General features: G+C 35.7%; 1 protein-coding gene across 1 annotated transcript in view; it reads right to left on the minus strand.

Moving 5' to 3' along the window:
- Window positions 1-24350, minus strand: part of Nipped-A (Transcription-associated protein Nipped-A) — a 132535-nt gene that overhangs the window by 100832 nt on the left and 7353 nt on the right. The window contains exons 6-13 of the mRNA XM_071598887.1: window positions 16006-16172; window positions 15495-15730; window positions 9537-9741; window positions 9246-9419; window positions 4017-4284; window positions 983-1159; window positions 386-469; window positions 1-227 (exon numbers count right to left, since the gene is read on the minus strand). The exon at window positions 1-227 is cut by the window's left edge and continues 87 nt beyond it. Coding sequence (XP_071454988.1) covers window positions 1-227; window positions 386-469; window positions 983-1159; window positions 4017-4284; window positions 9246-9419; window positions 9537-9741; window positions 15495-15730; window positions 16006-16172 — 1538 coding nt within the window. The remainder of the gene's footprint in view (window positions 228-385; window positions 470-982; window positions 1160-4016; window positions 4285-9245; window positions 9420-9536; window positions 9742-15494; window positions 15731-16005; window positions 16173-24350) is intronic.

Genomic DNA, 24350 nt, shown 5'->3' on the forward strand with positions numbered 1-24350 from the left:
AGCTTTAAATAAAGATTTGAGCGATCAGCAGCCCCATGGCCCATTTCCTCCATTCTCTCCAGCAGATAACGGATCAAAACGGTTGCAAAGACAGGAGACGTCGTGGGGTTAGCTAAGAAGGAATTGCCTATGGTTTGAAGCGCAGAATTTTGATGAATCCTTTCTACCATGTATTCCATTGTCGTGGAAAAAATCTCTTGAAAAGTCTGATGATTCATCATGGCAAACTGAAAAATAACAAAGAAGAAAGACATTGATGAATACTGAAGTCAATAATCAAATAGCAACCAATACAGTGGTGAATCCAAATATGTTTATCAATAAAAAATATAGTCATATTAGAACAAATAATAGTAATTTAGAATTTTTTTCCTTGGACACGTACCACACCACCAAAATGTTCCAAAACTTCCTTCTCCTCTTTGCTTCGCACTTGTTGAATAGAGGATGGTCTGGGTGGCTGGGTTGCCTGTTAAAATGAGATTTTGATTTTTACTCTTGAAAAACAAAATGTTTTGGAACATAGCAGGATGCCTTACTAAAATAATCAAATTTGATTGATTCACATAGGTTTTCTCACTTATAAATTTATGTGCTAACGTTTATGCAAATGTTTGCATCATGTAAAAACAAATAACAAGGATAATGAAGGAAAGAGTAAACAACATTAAGAAACACACGATTGGCTATGAGGAAAGAATAAAGAACTTTTTCAACAAAAAAATGCGAGGATGGCATTTTTTTGTTGAAAATTGCTCCTGCTCCAATTGGCTTCATGCCAATTGTAACAGGAGCCAATTCCTGACATGTCTAAGGCATAATGTTTCTGTATCTCATTCCTTTCCTCCTGACATAGTCTATCTGCTATGGCATGCTTAATGCTTGAATTTCTTTAGCCATTCTTCATTAGTTAACTAATAAATATTTTTTATTATAAACTAATACATACATTTACAATTACATAATGAAAAAATAAACAAACCTGAGGAGTGTAAGCTCCAGTAAGGTTACCAAGAGGTCCAATCACAGGATTTGGTGGTGTGATTGTAAAAACATCGAGAGCCAGCAATGCCCACCTAACCAATCGCACAAACACCAGGGTTTCTTTGGGTTGAAAATGTTTACTCTGACCAGTTGTACTGCCATCAGCTGACACAACCTAAAAATATTTGTAATGATAACAAAGACTCTTTCAAATTGAAAACACTATGAACCTAAATAGGTAAACATTCATGAAAAACACATTTTTAATGTAAAAAACTTTGCTAAATACACCTGATGATTTTTATTAATACAGTAATTTATTATTTTTAATATTTTTATTATTTTATTAGTAAAAATCCACATGCACTGATAGACAGTGTCAGGTGGCACCCAAGTCCCAAATAATCACGAAGGTAAAATCAGTCATTAAACAAAAGAACACGTAAAGGGAACTTCAAAACACAAATATCTTTCACAACGCAAGAAAATCCCCATCTCATAAATACCAATCAATCGGAAAGAAAGAAAAAGGTAAATTAAAAAAAAATAAAGCTGTTAAGCCCAAGCTTTCTCCCCCTTCAGAATGCGGAACATTCCACAAAGTCTGCTTACTTTCCTTCTAGTTTGTAGAGGTTCCCAGCCCAGCGTTTCTAGCATGTCAGACACACTCTCCATCCTCCTATGCTTCCCCAGTACATATCGGGCAGCCTCTCTTTGCACCTTTTCCAGTGTTTTAATATGACTTTCCTCATGACGGTCCCATACAAGAGAAGCGTACTCTAAAACTGGTCTTACCAGGGTCTGATACGCCTTTTCCTTGGTTGCTCTAACGCTCCCTTTGAGGTTTTTCATCACCCAATGAAGAGTTTTGAAAGCTTTCTTAAAAATGTACTCCACGTTTAGCCCCCACCCTAAATCCTTGGTTAAATATACACCTAAGTATTTGCAGCTATGACTTTTAGGTGACATTTTCTGAGAATTTATAGTCCCTATTGTTTCCATTTACCTAGTTACTAAAATTGATGGATTTGCATTTGCTAATATTAATATCCATCCCATTATTTGTCACCCAATCTGCCCTTTGAAGTATGCAGTAAAGTATTAGTAAACACAATGAAATCATGGATAACTTCTGCAAAATAAAGCCTGAAATGGTTTCCTCTGTTAATGTGTTCTTCATCCACCACATTGTTCAGGCCTAGCCCCATTTTACTTTTTTTTCCTGTACCCCATTGTGAAGAAACACAAATTTTATAATTTCAGGCATGACATGGAGGAATTCAAACATAATAACAAAAAAATAATAACACTTTTCGACAACATTCATTGTTTCATTCTTTTAAACCCCAGTGGTTCCTCCCAAAAACTCATTAAAAACATAATATCTTCATGTGTTTAGTCACAAAGGTAAGTTTCACCCAGTGAATAATGGCCCCTCTACCCCCAAGAATGCATGGTTCACTCAAATAAGGCATACCTATTAGACCTGTGGTGGCAAGTAGGAGCACACCAGACAGCACACAAGATAGCTTTCAAACTAAATGCTCTTTTTGCCTATTCTCTGTCTTTAAATTAAAATACAGCATCGAAAATTCATGTGTGACTAGTGGACAAGCTACGAAAGTTATGCTACCCCAGAATGCCAAGCTAGCATCTTTAGATGTTCACAATAACCTTTTCTCTTCCATCCCGAAACAAGAGGCAGTATCATATGCCCAAGACATCCTTCACAATGCCAAAGTAAACTGTCAGATAACCTCCAAGATGTGCAAGCTAATCCTACTAATGCTAATACAACTTTGAGTTGACCAAAAGTATTTTTTATTCAATCAAGCACATTTATCAAAAAAGGAAGGGCTCGTCTCTCTCCCCACTCCCGGATGAAATTCTCAAGGATAAATCAGAAGAGAAAATCTTCAATTCTAAAGAGAAACTAAAGAATAATACCTTACGCTGGCTCAGATATATGGATGATATTTTATGCTGTTGGATAGGTAGCAAAAGACAATTGGAAACTTTCTTTAAATACTTCAAGTCCATGCATAATTCTATCAATTCTGCAATGGAGCCAGGTGCTGATGACAAAATATATTTTCTCAACTTCACCATCGATCTTCATGAGGGAAAACACATGTTTGATATCTACAGGAAGACTTTAGTTGAAGATCCGGTGATTCCCTCAGATTCTTGCCACCTGATTACCCATTAACTAGCCGGTTTTCATTCAGTGATAAACAGACTTGTCTATACTCCTATGCCTAGATTTAATTTTGACCATAAACTCACTACCCTGTGGTATCATCTGGACTTTGAGAATTCAGATGATACTACAAAGTAGCAAAACTAATTGACAGCAAAAATTCTATCCCGTAGAAAGTTATTTTGATTCTTCCTTGGACATTTTAATGCATACAATTAATTTTTGTACGGTAAATTATGTGAATAAAAAATTATGATTGCTCTTTATTGAATATTCCTTGTACATCCAAAGAAATAAATCTATTAATGCAGTGTATCCATTTATTGTTATTTTTCACTTGCACACAAATGATCTCAGCTGTCAGTCCCCTCCCCTAATAATAACTACTTCTCACTTACACCAATTACACATTCACTGTTTACCAACTGGAACGAGTTTAACAACTGTTCCCAACAAAGCAATTTTTACCATGCATATGATAATTAATATTAAGCCAAAATACCACAGATAACAACCTGAAGGCTGGTTCGATACCCTGGTACATGAAATTTCACTCAGCTTGGGTGAACCTGAGAGTCACCCACAGTTGAACCCAACCCGCCTTGCCCGGCATTCTATCCACTGGACCATCACATTCCATCCAATTTTGTACAATGAATTTAAAATATGCAAAGAATGAGCAGAATGTATTCAAGTGGAAAATTTCAAACATTTAATTGTTTAAATATGGAATCAGCAAGTAACACACATATATATCACATCTCTCTGCGCAGACCCAATGCTTTACTTCACTGTTGTGCAGTACCAATCCTCCAAAATATATTTTAATTACCTTACATGATGCACATCCCCATGTGATTGTCTTCACACCACAAACAAGTGTTTTCACAAGGCTTCTGCAATCCGTAACACTGTAATTGGCAGATTGAGAAGCAGGAAATCCAAAGCGTGATTTGTCCTTTTCCTCTTTCATGAGTGATGTCAGAGCATGGACCGTGGATGATGCCGGTGGAACTGCAACACCATCTACTATCACTGGTTTCACATCTTCCGTGACAGCAGCCGCATTTGGTGCGGTTGGTAGTTGAGCCGGGGCAGAACTGATGGGATTAGGGGAAGAGCTCACACCTTGTGGTTGCTTGCTACACATCACCAAAAGGCATTGGTGAATGAAAGATGCAAAACAGATGCATCATCCAAAGCAGCTACCATTCAGTTTCATATCATGACAGCAAAGCATCACAGAAATAAAAGCAAATCACACTGAAAAGCCATGCCAATTCAAAAATTAAGCAAAAGCAAATTGCAAAAATAAGCACATTGCCATTTAAAACGTTAGCACGCAGGGGTTCTTAAAAGGCTAACAACATTATAATAAATTCAGCTAATGATATCAAAACCTAATGGCCCCCCCCTCCACATCCCTGGAGGGAGGGATTCAAGCCACACGGAGCACGTGGTGTCATTCATCTTCAGTTGGTAAAGCACGACCAAACTGGAGAAAGACTATAAAAGGAAGCAGCTGGGCCAACTCCCTCAGTCTACCTAGCTCACAGCTGCTCCTCTCTTCAGTTTCCTATCACTCACATCCCCTGCCATCAACTGCAAGACTTTGGCATCATCACGTCAATGCTGAACATTGGGCGAGTGCACTTTCTTGAAATATTGGAATGGACATGCTCTCTAAGCCCTTAGAATGAGGATTTCTTGATTCCATTTCTCTTGGAGCCACTTGAACCCCTCACCTCAACTATAAAAAAATGCTCCCATACTGCAATTTACTACCCAGGGGGTCCAATTCACTCAATGTTGATTTTATTATCATAGTGGAGTTTAATCACGCAAAGTAATGCCGCTGAAAGTGCGTTATTTATTCATTCATGATGGACTAATTGTGTTCTTTGCTTTTTCTTAGGTAAGGGCAACAGTAAGTAACATTACTTAATGCTTTGGTAAGAATTGCTCGAGTTTTGTGTGTATTAGCTTGGCACTAAGTGCCAAAGTTACAATCAGTGACGCTGATGAATTTTCCTAACATACCCAGTGTTGCTCTAGGAGACTCTTTTCTTGATGGCTACTAATGTAAATAAAAGTTGAATAATTCTTATTTTAATGCTTTGTTTTATAAACTTTTTCTCATATTGATTCAATATCCGAATTTATGTGACATTTATACAATTCTGCTATAATTTTTTCTTTCATTTTCATCAGTTTTAATTTCATTTACCTTTGCAATTAATGTCTAAACTCTATGCATTGCACATGATAAGGAAGTTTTTGCTAATGATCATTTTCATAACTGCTAGGTAGAGCAAAGGAATTTTTTCCAGCCTCTCAGGGGAGGGTGTCCATTGCTCTCAAGACAGAAATGAAGAGAATCTTTTGAGACACCTGGGGCAGATAAAAACCTATTTCAGATATAATATATGGTGAGATTTCTAGTATCATCTTAAAGTGAGTCTTTCCAATGAAGGGATGTTGTTTACTGTTGAAATTTGAAGTGCTGCTTCACAGACAAGTCCTGGCGACGGAATCAGAGTGTCCCTTAAACATTTGACCCTTTCATCTCGCGAGGTATGGACCAGATATTCTCTCACAATGAATCAGATATTCAGAATAAGTAGGAAATTGTTCATTGCTGAAATGATGATGGCTGCATGACCTCTCAAGGTATTCGCCTAGTGAGCTGTAAACACAATAAAAGTTAGTCTGCCTTTTCCTCAGTGGAGTGCAATAATTTTAGCGCAGCAAGTTTTTGTTCAATTACTTTGAAGCACAATGCTTACAAAAGGATATGATAAAACAGTTTCTGGTGTTACTTGGTGGGAAGTCCTCACATTGAAATTGAAAATAAACAACTTGGCTTTCCCACATAGAAATTCTATGTGGAAAAGGATGTGGAAAAGCCAAGTTGTTTATTTTCAATTCCAAAGGATACAATGTTCACTATACCATGTAACTGTTTCAGTAAATTATTATAAATAATAATTTTTCTTAGATTTTTCATAAACTCTGTATTTATCATTAAAATAGTCAGACATTTTTGGCATTTAATCACAAAATTAGGCATCATACTCACAGGGTTAATGGCATGTTACCTAACTGAAATGTATATGCACCTGTTGGGCTAAACAACTAAACCTGGATACCCTACAGTTTCATAAAGAAATTACGTTTACCCTACTCATACATATTTCTTGAATAGCTGTGATGACTTGCCTCATGCTAATCCACAATAGATTTGAAAGTTTGGAGAGAGCGGAAGGTTGACCGTTACATCATGGTCATTTGAGATGATATTATGGGTGTAAGAAGCTTCATCATTACGATTAGTAGATTAGTGAATTAGTCAGAATCCTAATGAATCCAATCACACTAAAAAGATTCTTTAACAGATATTGAAAAACTGGTGGCATACCTGGATGCAAACTTTCTTGAATGCTGAATTTCTACAGTAAGAATAATCGGTGATGTGTTAGTATTACCATTTATGTAACATCAAGCATTAAAGAGAGTGACCCTCGATTGCCAATGTTTCCCGAATGATTAGTGGTCATGAGTACCTAGAAGCTATTACTTCAAAGGATCAAGCAACTAGTGATTGTGTATACCCTACTAATGACTGGTGAAGCATTCAAAGCACAGACACTTCAAAATACACACTCAAGATTAATGATTAGCAGATTAGTTTGTGAACAACACTGAATTATATTTTGAAAGTTTCAACTATTGTTAAACAGAAAGCAGTTACACGTAATAATATATTTTCATCGTAGGAGAGCTTGCGAAGTAATTGAAGTACTTACATTTTAAGGACAAACTACTAATATTCGTTCTTTATATATTATTGCATGAGTGGTTGATAGAGATTTATTTCATTAGAGTGAATCATAGCACTGGGAAACCTTGATGAATGCCCTAGTCCCAACCGCTAAAACTTATCACAAATGGTCTGTCGGAATCATACATTGGTAGGCTATGAATTAAAAATCCGATAAATTATGCAATATATCATAAAATTAATCACTACTATTTACAAAACAGTTTTGGAGAAAAATAGCTCAACATGGAAGCGACAATCCTCAGATGGCTTCATATTAGACAGAAAATGTAAATTCTTTGTTGTGGTTTGATTGGTCAAGGCCTTAAGAGTCAGTGCTTCATGAAATTATTGGCAATTACCGGTCTTCTCCTTACCCGTGGAACTTTAGATTACTAATTTCAAAAATATGATAGCATTACTATGATTACTTTGAGTTGCACGTGAAAATATTGTTTTAATGCATAACATTTAGTTTTGACAAGGTGTACTTACTTGAACAGCTTCCACTTATAAAACACAGAGTTAATACATGGGAGTTCAAAGGGAAACCTTAAGTCATCAAGTGCATTTACCCATTGCCCCTAATTCTGGTTTCAGTTAAACCTTACAAGTCACTGGAAACAGTATATGAGACTGCCATCACCCGCTGACTCATTTTTGTTCCCATAGATAAATATAACATGCATAAATATATCCCTTAACACTAGAATTAAGCGTTGAATACTCCGATTGAATTGATGCTTGAATCTTCATCGATTTCTCCCATGGCTAGTCCCAGACATTATTGCTGCTATTGAACTGAAGCGGTTACTACTCATTGCGCTATGGCACACAAATTAACTGACAAAAGCGGCTGAACATAATATATTGCAATAGAAGATTATGTAGGTAATGTATCTTAGCAAATAATGACATTCTTCAAAATGTATTATTAAGATGCACTAATGTACCATTTCCATAATGGCAAAATTACTGTATTTTCCATTAAACATATGATTTAGTTTTCAAAAAAAAAAGGGTTAACATCACTGTTTCATTAAAACTACCAGCTATTTACTCCATGAATTACTGCCCTTTCCTGAAAGGACTTGGACAAGAAACACTTGGACAATTAAAGAGTAAATGATATCATTTTCATGAAACTAAATAACTGATTAAATCTGCTTTTTATTAGAGTGTAAAAAAATTTGAATTTTCTATTCAGAATTCATTTAGACAGAATTTTAAAAACCTGCCTTTAACAACTCCATGTGCATTAAGATGTTGCAAACATCAACGTTGTCACAAATAAATATGGTAAAAATTAAGCCTAAAATAGGATCAACATAAAAAATATGGTCACTTAACCAGTAGTTGTAACATAATTGCAATGTAACATAACATGTAACATAACATGCTGGTAAGACACCACAAAAAAAATTAACATGCCGTATGCAAACTAATTAACATGGAGGCAGCAAACTGAGATGGCGAAAAATATTTTTCATTGATATAGGAACAAATTGCTGGGGATATTAGCATTTGATTACATAGGCACATTAAAATATTGCAAAATACAACTTCGAATACCTGCCCAAAAAAAGTGCAATGCAATGAAACTAGTACATTTAACACAACAAATGTAGAAGACTTTTTTTCTAAAAATCAGGACTCAAACAAATCCATAAATATCAAAGAAGAATTTTGCATATTAAATATGTAATAATCAATCCAAGGTTTGCATAAAATAGGGAAAATATTTTCCCAAAAATTTGACGAGACCTTTCCAAAGGAAGTTTAGAAATTATATATAGAATAGATAACTCAATAATAATGGTAGCCATTATTTAAGAAACCTATGAATGAGTAAGAATTAAATGCATGCCCCTTACACACACCAATCACTGAGTACATCCAACTTGGGAAAATTGTTCTTAAATCCCTGTTAAGCAGAGTAATTATTTTTTAAAATTAATGTTGACTATTTAGTCATTTAACTAATATCATAGCTGCAATGCATAGCTGCATTGTGTGCTATTGCCCTGATAGCAATGCTCATACTTTCACATAATCAGAAACTTAGTTTACCCTAAAAATACATAATTAAATAAACAATTAGTCAAAGGAATACAATATCTTTAAATTAAGACATCAGAAAACCAAATAAAAACAAAAACTGTGATCCTAAGCCATCAGCACCACATAGATGCCTTTTAAGTGCCCTCAACAGAAATGCTAACTAATTCCTGAAATACTCACAATTTGTTCATGAGCACTGGAAGTTGCAACTTGGCAATGGTCTTAAACTTGAGGACAAATACTTCAAGCATTCTCATCAAAAGCTCCCTACCCTGGCCACCAGCTTCCGCTTCACTTTTCTGCCTAATGCAATCCACAAGGTTCAAGAGAAGCTTGCATGACATGGTTTGAATGCTGGGGGAAAGAATGGTGTTCAATTCCATTAAATTCATACGATAACACAACAAATAAACAGAATCATAACAAAAAGCCACAACACGGCACTATGAAGTTATTAAACTTCTAACTTACCTAGTGGGCAAAGATTCATCGTGCACATTTTTTGAAAATAAGTGCACTGCTCTCGCAAGATCTGATAAAGGTAGATGCTGCCGAACATGATGAACTAGATCAGCTAATGTACTATACGCCAATGGTCGCAATGATTCATGCGTGGTCCACCCTCTGCCCAATAACACCCGCTCATCAAAAAGACGTTCCATAAATGGTACAAATTCTAGAACAGAACAACAAAAAACAACTGTAATCGGATTTTTGGGCACTTTGTAATGAAGTGATCATTTCTTTCTTAAGATTATCCTAATACTTTTAACATAATAACAATTTTTCATCTAAACTTCACATTATTTTTTTTAGGTCTATTAATAAGGGATAAATGGTGCAAATTCTAGAATAAATTAAAAAAACATAACTGTAATTGAATATTTTTTCAGCTTGTAATGAGGCTTTAATTTATCCTTAAGAGTACCCTTATTTTATTACAACCATACGATTTGCTTTTCTACAATTTATATTGTTCGTGTTATATGCATTAATAAAGGTTTTAACTGAGGGCAAGAATGTAATAACTAAGAATTTAATTAAAACACATAAAGAATTAGTAAATAAAATAACAAATTAGTTTAATTAAAAGGAGATGTATTTTCTTAATTTGGTTTATTTAATGACCGAATTTCAATGCTATACCTTAACAGTTTTTAGCATTCAGAATTGCTAGATCTACCATAGGAATAATGGGCATTAGTTATCATGACTGTTAGGAAGAAATATTTTGGGTCTAACCTAACACTTTATATTGGAAAGGTCCAGACATACTTGATTGCGAGATAGAAAGGGTGTTAAGAAATTGACACAAAGCAATACCGCAGAGATAGATAATATCCAAAGAGAACTACTTAGGGAAAATACAAAAGAGAGAGCTTTTGAGAGTTAATTGACCTCAAAGAGTTTGGAGAGCATACAATCAGGATGAGTTCACTTGCAACACATATTTTGATAAAGCATTTGATAGAGTGAATTGGGTAGAATTAATCAATTTCAGGAGATAGGAGTACGTTGGAGGGATAGACTACATATACAGAACCTGCAGAAGCCTCAGAAGCTTGGGCGAGGGCGGCAGATGGAGAGTCAGGATGGACAGCGTTAGGGAGAGGAGTATGACAGGGGCACTTATTACCACCCACACTTTCCAATTTGTATGTCTAGGAATGACAAAAGAGGTATGGGGAGAAATTGAGATAGAAATGAAAGTTGGTAAGGAATTCATTTAAATCAGGTAGTTTCCCTGATGATTAAGCTTTAGTTATAAAGTGAGCCAAGAGGTTGCAATCATTAATGAGCAATTTAGAAAATCAGTGTGATGGGTCACCAATGTAAACAAGACAAAGGTTCTATGGTTCTTGAGAAAGTGGATGGCTAAGTTAAACATCAAAATTGGAGGCCATTAACCACAGCAATTGGAATAGCTATCTTGGGACTGTTTTGAGCAAAGTATTATCACAGCAGTAGGGACATTATTATTACTGTTGGAATTATAGGATTTAATGTAGGTTCCATTTTGATGGACACTATTATACAATGGTACAATGATATATTTCTTAGCAGAATTGAAGAAGGGTTTAGCGCTTAGTCATTTTAGCGTGGGGTATCATGCTGTGTCTTGTTCTATGAGATAGGAAATATATATGCTCAAACTGTGCAGAAGCAAAACCTATCAGATTTGGTGGACTACCAAATAAATAACCTGATTCTTGTAAATCTACCATCCCTCAGAGTATTCATCGTCACTTTTCCAACAATCCATTTCCCTAATGTCCTAGTTCCCCAAACATTCACCATGGTAATTAGGTCGAAAAAATAATGGTTCCCATTGCCTCTTTCAGCATGGCAAACTGAACGTGTTTATATTAATTAGGAAGGAATAAAAGGAAACTCCTCATTGGATTAATTAACTCCAATGTCCAGAAAAATCAACAATATATCCCTACCAACAAAGCTCAATTTTTACCAAAAAATTATTGGAATTTAAAATCATTTCTTAAAATGTCTATTCATCAGCTGATAAAATGTTTGATTATTTAAATAATGCAATTGTAATTTGCCCTGTAATATTGCCTTATACAAATATCCAACTAGTATGTTATTTAATTTAAAAGCAATGGATAGACTTAGAACTTCAATAGTGTATTTTCCATTATTTTCATAGTTTGTTCTGCAAGCACTGAATTGATAAAGTTTGAATGATCAAACTATATTATGTTAGTGCTGTTGGGAAGAAAGGTGGAATTTGGCAACCTTTGAGTTGCATATGCTTCATTCAGAAGTAAATGTACCATAATTTTGTGATCTAAAGGTCCAGCATTAGAAAGCACAGGACAGGGATATCACCTTGAATGTCCATTATTGGTATTGGTTAGGGTGGCCACTGAACCTGGGAGGGAATGGGATCCTTCTGACCACAAAATATTGCTTCAGGAGTTGAGTAGGCCTTCATAGCAAGTCACCCTTTTTTCAAATTTCTTTTGAAAGATCATCCTTGTCGGAAAGTCGTGTCCTTGGCCAGTAATTTAACGATAATAATAAATATCTGTTGAATAAATTACTAATCTATAATTTCATTTTACAGTTAATTTGCACAAACTATAGCCTGCCACTATAATACAATGATTATGATCTAAGATCAGGGTAACATTGCATCATTTTTCAAAGTTTCAACTAACTTAAAGTTTCTTTCGGCAGAAAATGTTCTAAAGTAAAAACTGATTTTACTATTTTCACAGATTAAAAAAAGTGAATTTTTTCAACTATTTTTATGAATTAAAAAGTGAATTAATTTCTCTAGATCAATATTTTTATCATGAGCTATAAAAATGCCAAGTCCCTATTTTGTTTTCAAAGAATTAACTGGAGGAATTATTTTCCCATTAAGTTGATCAGAATCAACTCAACATTAGAGCACGTAGGAAACTTTAATGTCTATTCCAAAGAAACTGCGGGAGATGCCGCAACAGTAACTTTTAACGGAGTCATCCGCTAATGTGCATTTCAATGCAACAATTTCAGAGCGTAAAAATCATTCGCCTTGACTGGGACTCGAACCCAGATCCCTCAATATCCGGTCGAGTGCTTTAGCCACTTAAGCTACCGAGGCGCCTCGGTAGCTTAAGTGGCTAAAGCACTCGACCGGATATTGAGGGATCTGGGTTCGAGTCCCAGTCAAGGCGAATGATTTTTACGCTCTGAAATTGTTGCATTTTCATTTTAATGTCTATGCTTAAATAGTAAAATTTCTAAATATTTCACATAGATTATAATTTTTTAACTCAATTTTTATAAAATTAATTGGTTTCTTTTAATGAAATATGATACTATGCAAAATAATAAATTAAGAATAAGCCATAATTTACACTCAAATTTAGAAAAACACTATGCTAATATGAACATATAAAATCTGGAGTAAATGCCACAGATAGCATTTACTTTTCAAGATATTTAAGAGTTTTCCCTAGTTATCTCCAAAAACCTTTCTATTCTTCATTTAAATTAAGAGCAAAATATGTACTCCTACCTCTCCCAGTGCTCTGATGTATCATATTAAATGGTGATATGGAATTTATTCTTCCATTTTGAAATCCAAGTTCAGTATTCTCTAAAATAATGGCACAGCAGAGATTCAGTACAACACACAAGGAGAGGATAGTCAACAACTTATCACAATAAAACTCCAGGGAATTCAATTAAGCTGTCAGGATCTACTGTGACCAATGCTTAACATATATCCTACATCACACCCACGAAGAAACCACATGTTTAATTATTGCGCAGTTCAAAACTTTATATTGAAATAAAAAATATGCCAGTTTTGTTTAACCTCTAAAAGCTTTTGTCAAATCCCCATCAAGTCTATGCATACTGTTTTCTCAAATTAGATAATAAGATGTACACTACTTTAAGTGTACACGTATTACCAAACGACAGTAATGAACATAAAGATTGGTTTAAAGAGTGAGGGCTGAATCCACTTCATACTACGACCTTAAGGCCATACACGTATGTGATGCTTACTTGAGTCACTGAAATTTGAATGTTAAATATTGGATACCACTTGGTGCCAAGTTTTGGACAAACTCTTTTTCATGACTCTACTCTTCTTCTAACTTCCCGCTTTTGTGCATGGGCGGACACTTTTCTTTTACATCAGCATAAGCACCATAATCAATTGAAAAATAAGTTTGATTCTGGCACAACTGGTAGTCCCTTTAAATGCTCCAGCTTAATCTGTGATTGGCAGTTGGATTCAATAATTGGGTAAAAATAAGTATCATCATTATTTCTGCTTTCAAGACTGAAAATTGAATCCAAATAATTTACTGAATAAAATTCCTCATTTTAAATACTGTGATTTTAATTATCCTGGATTCAGTGCTGAAATAAGGTTTCTAAAGCCAAGTTGGTACAGGACTTTCATTCAAAATGATTTTTTTATGCAATGGGCAGTTTTTCCTGTAACTTGCTTGATGGTAGTAATATTTTAGGGGAGGCGACTGACAGCTGCAGTCGTTTGTGCCATTGAGAATGGACAGGAAAGGATGAAGGGTGAATAGAAATCCAGATTCGGCAGCCTACTCTTAATAAAAGGCTAGAAGGGGTCTGAAGCTTTACGTCCTATCTGATGGAGGTCGTGCTCTCCATAAGCCACCTCAAGTAGGGATTGAGATACAACTGATAAATATCTGCCATCACCAGGATTTGAACCCAGGCCCTCTCGGTGGGAAGCCTGTTAGCTACCGCATCATGCCGATCCCCAACTTACTCAAATCCAACACTATGTCCGTATGCCCAGAGAGCCTGTTCAATTTGTTGTCCAGGCAAGACTAACCAACATGAGATAATGCCTATACTTAATGTTTTCAATTAAATATTTCTACACTACTCTCATGTATTCCAGTTTCTTTAAAGGAGCTGCACAGAATGCTAACATTTGAGTTTAATAAAAGTCTATTTAGAAGTTTAGACATTTTATTGTCGAGTCACTCATGAAGCAATGCAATCACAAGAGTAGAAAACAACACAAAGCCATATGAATAAATCAAAAGTAAATGTTTAGACCTCCTGCATGACAATATCATACACATATAACTATCCCAATGATTGATAATCCAATTCCTCTCTCAAGTACATTTGAGGAGGCTTGTATGATTATATGTATTTAGATGTAGACCTAATGTAATAGTTTTATGGTGGAATTTAAAATGGGAAGGTTAACATTCTCAATACACAATGGACACTTATCCAAAAAGGTGTGTTCCTTTTTCTTCATCCTTCATACCACTAGCTTTGATGAGGATCCAAGAGTAACAATTAGACCTAACCTTAAATTATTTTTATCTTATTCCTATAATGAACATTATATTGAATGAAATTCAGCCTTAAAGATTTTTTTTTAATTTAAGACAATAATTATATAGATTACATGATCATTGCGCAGTTCACAAATCCTCACTTCATTAGCAAAAAGGTTGACGTTGAACGACTGCCTATAAAACATGCATATTTAGCAGCAATCGATACACTGTAACACTCATAAAAAGGAAGTCCATAAAGATTTATATGAAGAGTAAATGAAAAATTTTCTTACTGAGCATCATTGCTGTGATACAGTATAAAAGCTGATGTAAAAAAACAGTTAATCATTCCTACGCATATAAGTAGAGCAGTTATTAACATATATAACGCTGACATTAAGGACAGTTTTTGAACATGTTGAGAGCACGATTAAATGTGAAGCAACTGTTACATGGAATTTCTGTTGAACACAGAGGTGAAGGGGAGAATTGTACACTCGACTGGTAAAAACCCACCTTGCAATTCTAGCCAGGAAATAACTGAAAATTTAAACTCAAACAGTATGGGCAAAAAAAACTTTTCACAAAATAATCACATGCCAAATAAAAGATCAAAACAACTCACTGATACGCAGGTCTGTTGCAAGAATGTGACGTGCAGCAATGAGCAATTCCTTTCTCAAGTGGGCCACTTCCATCGGACAAAGAGTAAGAAGCCCCAGCATCCCTTTTACCATGAGTGAGGCATGCTGAGAGACAACTTCCTGATAAATACGTATTATGTAAGCCAAAAATGACAGTGTTTTTATTTGTGCTCCCATGAAATCCACAAAAACCTCTCTGTTAAATGCAGGATTAACTCTGAAAAAAGTTAGGACATATCACATAAAAGTTTATTGATACAAAATTTGGAAAAAAATTAAATGCATAAAAATCAATGAGTTAGTATTAATTACTTATCAATCATGGGAATGTGACTTAGAAATTAAGAAAGCATACAATTTGGCCCCATTTAGGTCTTCAACCGTGAAGGGCAGATTGAAATATTCAAAAGTACAGAAATGAATGCATATACAGCAATGACACTACTGAACAATCCTAATATTGCAATAAATTCATAATAACTAAATAATTACCTGTGATGCGTAGCTGGCTGCAATGTTATTGTTGTCATGATTAAAGGAATAAACTCTGCTACATCTTTGTGGACATTCTGTTTGTACAACTGATACATTAACACAACAATAATGGGTAACTCTTGCAACACTTTTAGAGATAATACTGCTTTTGGAATGAGGTTGTACTGGAAATGAAAAAAGCACACAAACTAGATATCACCACCATGAATGAAAAAATAACCTTAATCTAATGCATATTTTATTCTCTTGCATTTTTCCCAAGCATAATTTTATTCTACACATATTTTAAACTTAGGGGGGTGATCTGAAAAGTCCTCATTCTGATGATGAAAGTGACAATGTATGTTTTCAAAAAGCTTTAATTTTCAACACAATTGCATGTAATCTTGATAATTTCATCCAGTGGTGTTTTAGTGCCTTTCTCCCACATAAGTGATGTTGTCCCTAAGTGTAGCAAATTATTCATCCACAGCCAAAATCACTTTTTGATTGGATGAAAATCATTAGCCAGTGAGGAATTCTTTGAGTTTTCGGAAAAGGTGGAAGTCCAAGGGAGCCAAATCCAGGGAGTAGGCTGAAATTTCTAGCACTTTATGGTGTAAATCCCTCAATTTTCACATCGCCAAGACACTTTTGTGGGCACGTGCACTATCCTGATGGAAAAGATTTTTTTTCCTCTGCAAGACTGGTCTACTTTCATGAAATTTTGCATCCAGTTTCGTTAGAAGGCTAGGGCAGTACTCTCCAGTCATTGCTTTTCCTTTTTCAAGATGGTCAACCTACCAAATTCAATTCAAATCCCAGAAAACCAAAGACATGACCTTTCCCGCCAATCTCACCATCTTCGGAGCTGAAGGACGGGTTTCTACCCTGCAGAGATAGCTGTTTCAATTCTGGCTAGATAGAGCCATTAAGAATTTTCATTTTTCAGCTACTGTTTTACCACGACTATCAGTACATTCTTAACAAGTATGGGACTATATATCCTAGTCCAGAGGAGCATACTATTTATATGGAGCAAGGGCTCAAAAGAGAGTTGACATTTCAAGATTTCACTGAAAAAAGTGAATGCCTCGGTGCCCAATGTAGTGGTTAGGTAGTGTAGTAGTTAGGAGGCAACAGGAGTTAACTGGATACTTGTGGCATTGCTTATGTGTACCCAGGTATCACCCAGGTACTCTCAGACACCTGTTCTTAACTATTGTCTCATAATTTTTTAGATAGGCAGCAAACAGTTAATGAGTTAATCATGAGGCTATGACCTAAGGTATGACCTACATTCATTAAACAATGGATCAATTATTTACCTATCACCAGTTCAGATATTATAAACAACATAATGCAAATTTAAGTTTTTCCTGTTTTCCAAAATTACCACATGAGGAGAGAAAAACCAAAGAGGATGTTTGTAGAGGCTCTTGTCACACTACCAAATTCCCCCTTCAGATGCAAAGGATGGTGGGAGATGCCACAACAGCTATTTTAACATAGTCATCTGCTGATTCACATTAAAATCCAGGAATTTCTAAGATTGAAAAAATCATCTGCCTTAAGCAGGATTCGAATCTAGATCCCTTAATTTCTAGTCAAGTGTTTTAACCAGCAAGAAATCAAGGGATCCGGAGAAAATTTCAAACACTTCCATGGCCGGCAGAGCACGGCTTAAGAGGCCTGTGAGAGGAATTTCCTTTCCTGTCACCATTGTTGACTCTGGCCGTAAGTACATTGAGACACCCAGATTCAAAATAAACAAACTTTTAAAAATACTTATATTAAATTAGTAGACCAGTTAAGTCTTAAGTTGTTTCATCAGTCCATTCAAATATTTGACGATTGTAAATTTCTAACTTTTTTATGCTTTCTCATGCTTAATGCCATACCAAATCAACGAAGAGTGGTTGCATTACCATTTTAGAAATGATAATTAGCACATGGGTTCCTGAATTCTTCAGCACGTCAGAAACAATTTTAAAAAAGATTTCCCAGCTTCATCCTCCAGGCCATTCCTTGGACATATTGAATGGCATTTCATCTTCACATGGCTATTTACAGATACCTTGATATCTGCCTGAAGCCTGGCATGGCCTGATTCAAAAATCACCTGGTAGCTTTTGAAGTAAACCTTCTAATTAGTAGAGATTTTTGGAATTGCTTGAGAACAAACTGACAACTTTTCTACTATTTTTAAGATTTTTTCTGGAGGACAACAAGATATTTTTGTGCCTGAAAACTATCAAAATGCCACAAATAATTGGAGCACCTGCTGAAAGAAAAGGATATGTATCTAAGTCATGATTTGTTTATTTGCACTCTCTTTGTGGATAGGTCTAAAGGGTAAGGCGCTTAAATCCAGACAAATACTCGTTTCCCTGAATGAGATTTCCTCGCTGGGTTAGCGAAACCTTCCCCAGACTTCAAAGCATTACACTTAGCCATAATATCATAAACAGTTGATCTGGGGTACCAGAAGAAGAATCGAACTATTTCCAAATATAATGCCCAGCGCGAACACTTTCGATAATAGCAGCTCTTCAATTATACTCCGCACTTGTACATAGCATATCCGCCATTTCGAGGTTATAACATTTTACTAGATGCCTATTGCTTTCAAGATTACCAATCGCGACCTCCAGTAGAACTACGATAAGGTGAGAAATTCAAATTGAAAATTGTCCGGGCTTAAGTGCCGCACCCCGTAAATATCGAAAAAAATGGAAGCCTTCAATTATAACTCTTCTGGAAAAAAATTCAAAATTTAAGACTCCATAATTCAATTTTTTAAATTTACAAATATGTTAGCCTTCATGTCAGTATAATGGAATGAATTTGAGACTAACATACTTCAGCATAACAGAAGGTCAACTTCAAGAGCTACAAGATGGTTTTTCAATCAGATCTCTCACTCATATAGTTAGTGAGATATCAAGGTTTCCATAAACACATCAGCATGGAATGCCATTCGTCATGAAAAAATGGCTTCCCCAAGAGAATTACCGTATTTTCCCATCGATAACGCACATGTTATCAATACATAAATGTTGAAAAAAAGTACGATGTGCATTATGTAATGAAAATTGAAAAAATCCAAACATTTACATACCTATGCACACAACAATTTAAAGAAGAGTCTCGCAAAAATAAATTAGTGTGAAAGCATGCCATTCTAATTGCCTTCCATTTTATACAGATCTGCTATTGTTAGTTATTTCATCCCATAAATCCATGAGAAAAAGAAGAAACATATATTTCTATACTTCATGCATTCAAATACGTTGTGCTTCTTTATTCTAATGCATAGCACCTCACGTACAGGGTTCGTACAATAAGTATCGGCACTGGTTCCAACAATCAAAATTTATTGAATTTATCATTACAGTTACTTAATAATCTTCAGAACACATTCCTCCTGCATTGATACACTTAGTTCGGCGCGTCTGCCACTCGTCAGAAGCCCGATGGAAGTCGGTTTCCGGAATACTGTTGAGAGCCTTTGTCGTCGCCGCTTGAACCACCTTGATGGAGTCGAACCGATAACGTATGAGATAATAACGTTGCCGAGATCTTCCAGCACGCAGTCCAAAATTTATTGCAAAATTTCCACCCCCGACAGCTTTTGTTCCTCACTCAAGGCTTTCGGCACCAGCTTCGCGCACACTTTCCTTATCGCAAGATCCTCTGTTACAATGGTGTGGACGGTTCCGACTGAAAGGCCGGTCTCCTCACTGATAAGAGCGATGGTTAAACGCCAGTCAGAGTCCAAAACGTTGTTCACTTTGGCCACCTGAGCATCGGTTTGAGCGGTCGTCGGGCGTCCGACGCGGTGCTCGTCTTAGACGAGCTCCCGGCCTTCCTTAAACATTTTTTACCACTCAAAAACTTTTGTGAGGTTTAATGCATCATCCCCATAAGCCTGGTTAAGGAAATTAAGGGTCTCCGATGCGAATTTCCCGAGTTTAACGCAAAACTTCACTGCGTAGCGTTGCTCGACGGTGCGCTCCATGCTGGCGTGACGACACCACAAACAATCACACGTCACAAAAATCCACCTCCTGTCTCAACTCATGCCCGGAGGCGACTGAACTAAAGTGCGTCTGAGTGGTGGGGACCCCTCTACCAAGCCGACCGGTCGGACCCCCATCCACCGCACCGTTGTGGCTACAGCGAACCAGTCACGATACGTATCGTACGGACCCCGTGTACGTAGAGTACGTCGTATTCTGTACACGTACATACAAATATATGATAGGATAGGTAGATAACTCAAATCCAAGAAATTCGTCGCCTGAATCACAATTAAATGCATTTATTATCTCTTCAGGCACATCACCAAGTTCACTCTCCTCATCTTCTAGCGATGGCGTTGAAATATTGTCTTAAGTTTTTTCAAATCCGTTTTTTACACAAGTCACTCTGACAACCTCCCATCTTTCTAGGAGCAACCGGATTATTTCTTCCAAAGAAAAAATAACCAACTTTGAAGGAAGTTGGGACAGTAAAAATTTGCTCTATAAAATATTCTGTTTATTCAAATTGCACTGGAGTGCTTTGTTGCTGTCATAAAGAAAAACAAAGGATCAGGGCGTGTGTTCTAGTAGCCACAGTGGAAACATTGCTAAACAAGCACCTCACGTAATGAGTACCGTAGTTTCCCATTGACATCGCTTGCGTGATCTATACAAAAATGTTCAGATGAACGAAAAAATGACTATGCGTGGTATATAATAAAATTTGAAAAAATCAAAGCATTTGCATACCAATGTTCACAGTAATTTATTGAAGATTTTTGCAAAAATAGATCAACCTGGAAGCATGCCTTTCTAATTGCATTCTATTTTATACAGAACTGCTACTGTTACAGTTATATCATCTCATTAATCCTTGAGAAAAAGAAGAAACACAACTTCTATACTTCATTTATTCTAATACGTAGTACTTATTTATTCTAATACATGGTACTTCACATATGCATAGAGTGCATCGTATTATATACATTTACGTATAAATATATGATAAGATAGGTAGATCACCTGGTTCACAATTAAATGAATTAGGTCCATTTTTTATTTTTTCAGGCACATGACCGAATTTACTCTCCGAAGTTAACTCTTCCTCTTCTTCTAGGATCCTCTGGCTTATTTCTTCATAAGACACTCTTTTAATCCTTCCTATTTCTGTGTAGTCTTTCATACCACATATCACGCACTTTCCCAACTAGAAGTTAACTTTGATTTAAAAGATTCATTAATGGAAAATCCTGGCAGCCCTGTGATTTCCTTTTTCTTTCGCAAAATTGATGACTTCTAGCTTAAACATCGCTGTATACGATTTTTTTCTCCATGGGTAATTTTCTTGAGAAAATTCTAAATTACAAAAGCTTAACTCAATTCAGTTTTGAAACATTCACCACCTAGACGGCTCTTTCATAGACCTTGGAGGGTGTCTAGGATAGCTGAGCGCCGATACTAGCAAAGCCAAGTAAAGCAAACAAAACAAGAAAATTCTATTTCATTCATTCTCTTATTTTTTTATATTTGATGTGGTGAAAGTTGCGTTACAAAGCAAATAAAAGGGTACACAAATGTATGTCTTGTTTTGACTTATGAATCATAGCGAAAAAGCAATCAGGCAGTATATTGCGTTGGCTGGTAAATAGTTTAATTTTTGATCCTTCTGTGGTTTGGAATTAATTTCAATCACCTGGCTCTAATCTTCTGTATACTTATGGTAGATATAGCCACAGGCAATTATGATTTCATGAATTCATTGGCTGTTACCATCTATGTCACACAATGTATAAAATGTTTACGCGGCATTTATACACGTTCAAGATAACTACTAAGCTCTGGGCGTGCGGTATATATACAAATTCATGATAACTACAAAGTTCTGGGTGCGAATTATACGTAAGAAATGACAGTAATCACAGAAAAATATTTCATGAAAGTGATCATAGAGTTTAAAAATGAGGGATTCCATGCAACAAATAATTGTTTTCTAAAATAGTCATTCAACCAATTATTATAATATTGAGTTGATTTTATAAGCAAAGACCATGTAATTTTGGAGCCAAAGCTTAGCAGCATTCAGCCCATGTGTAATCCCTAGGCTACCTCCCAGCATTCATGGTTCCCAATGTGTATCCCCAATACTGCAATTTGTTAATTAGGTCTAAAAAATATACTTTTTGTCTTTAAGATGAAGGCCTTTAGCTCTACCATCCATGAGATAAATTAATTAGATTCAAGTCAAAAAAAGTTACACATCACTTCCCTATTATATGAGCTGCTCCCTAAAAAAACAGGTAAATTAATATTAAAATACTATTTAAATTTTAACTTACAATATGAACACACAGATTAGAACAAGGTAAAATGTGATCATAAGATTTGATCTGAACTATGATGTAGAATTTCGTGGATATAGTCACGGCAAGTATATAATTTCTCTTTCAAAAATAATTAATTGTTTTAACAATCAATCTGTTTAATATATCACTCTAGCCAGAGAAGATAAAAGAGTAAAAACAATTAATTACCTATGGATAATGTGATGTGACATATATAAAAGGATAAAAGATGGGAGGATAGCAAAAAATAACTGCTCTGAAGATATCTATTGCCAAAAGTTACTTTAGTTTTTCTGCCAGATGATGCCATACTCATCAAGTACAGTGAAAACTTGCTAGACGAGCACCTAGTGAGTATTTACCATAATGAGCAAAAATAATTTCCCCAAAAATGACTTGCTCAATGAGAGACTTTTCCCATAACGAGTGACGAAGAGATGGGAATTCCTGGAACGATTACACGCTTACTACTTCAGTTAGCATTTGGTACTTGTTCCATGAGGATCTTAGCGTTGAATAGTGATCCACGGAATGGCCATGCATTCTCAATGATGTTGAGAGGTTGTTCATCAGATGGATAAACAAAAAGCAATTGCAATGCGATACTATTACCGAGAATATCATTTGTGAGAAGGAAATATTGATTTTCGCTGACCTGGTTAAGAAGATGGCAGGATCATGAGTGACTGAGGAAATATTTAAGGGGAGTCTTACATGGTTTGAAAAGTCTGAGAGAAGAACTGTCAGTCATGTCATTGTGAGGCATGGTGAAGCAGTAAGCTCTGACTCAAAGGCAGCAAAGAACTTCATCAGTGACCTCAAGAAGCTCATAGATTCTGAGGATGACCCACCACAACAGGTTTTTGGGGGTCCCTTTTAGTTTTTAATTGTGATGAGACAGGTCTCTTCAGGGAGGAGATGCCGAAGTGAACCTCCGTTTGTACACATAATAGTTCAGGAGAATGTACTGTCCAACCACAAGCTAATGAAAGGCTATCTCACATTGTTATTTTATTCAAATGCAAGAGGCAATTTGAAAATTAAACCACTACTTGTTCATCATTCAGACACTCCACGAGCCGTCGAGAAGTGTCAAGTCCCAAACAGCAGGCTAAATGTGATGCGGAGGTCATGGGAAACTGCTTCATTGCCCTAATAAGACAGTTGCTATGCACACCAGAAATTTGTTTAATAATAGTGCTGAGTTGCATTTCTTTTTTAATTTTGAAATGTGGGCAAAAAGAAATGTCTCCAGGCAGCTTTCTAGTTTCCTAGGAATTAGGTGCATATCATAAATAATAAATTAATTATTATGATTCTCTTTTGTTTCAACAAATCAAATTTGCATTCCAGGTTGGCTCATTCCACAACAGAAGAAACATACTCCATGATCCTAAACAAGGCACATATAATATTCATTGAATAAGCCTTGACAATATTTTTTTTCTGCAAGGAATGAATTATCGTATTTAAAATTGATTTAGATGCAAAAAATTGTTTAACTAATTGAGTGTTCGCAACACTTTATGAGAAATATCGTGGAATTATGCTCATTGCATGAGGTTCCACCATAACTAAGAATATAGAGTCATGAAATCACAAAGAAAGAATTAGTCTAATCTATTTCAAACACATGGTCGACAACTGCATAACTAGCAGTTTTTTTAAAGCTACAAATATTTAATGTAGCAATTGTTGATTCATAAGGGCAAATGAACGGCTAGAACATTGACTCTAATATAATTATTATTTTTCAACCATATTCATAGAAGCATGCAAGCTAAACGTTATACAGCAAAAGTGCTACTTCTCGCGACCCCTTAATGGAGTTCACACACTCTTTCGAGGCCTGCCCAACAAATACGCAAACTGAGGTCATAAAAACTTTATTTAGCAAAATTTACACAACCCCCTTCAACGTACTCTCCATACGTTGCTATGCACTTGCTCCAACTTCTTGTCCACTGTTTAAAGCACCCTTGGAAGTCCTCGGCAG

The sequence above is a fragment of the Hetaerina americana genome, unplaced genomic scaffold (assembly GCF_022747635.1).
Source record: "Hetaerina americana unplaced genomic scaffold, ioHetAmer1.1.p SCAF_10, whole genome shotgun sequence".
Classification (NCBI taxonomy): domain Eukaryota; kingdom Metazoa; phylum Arthropoda; class Insecta; order Odonata; family Calopterygidae; genus Hetaerina; species Hetaerina americana.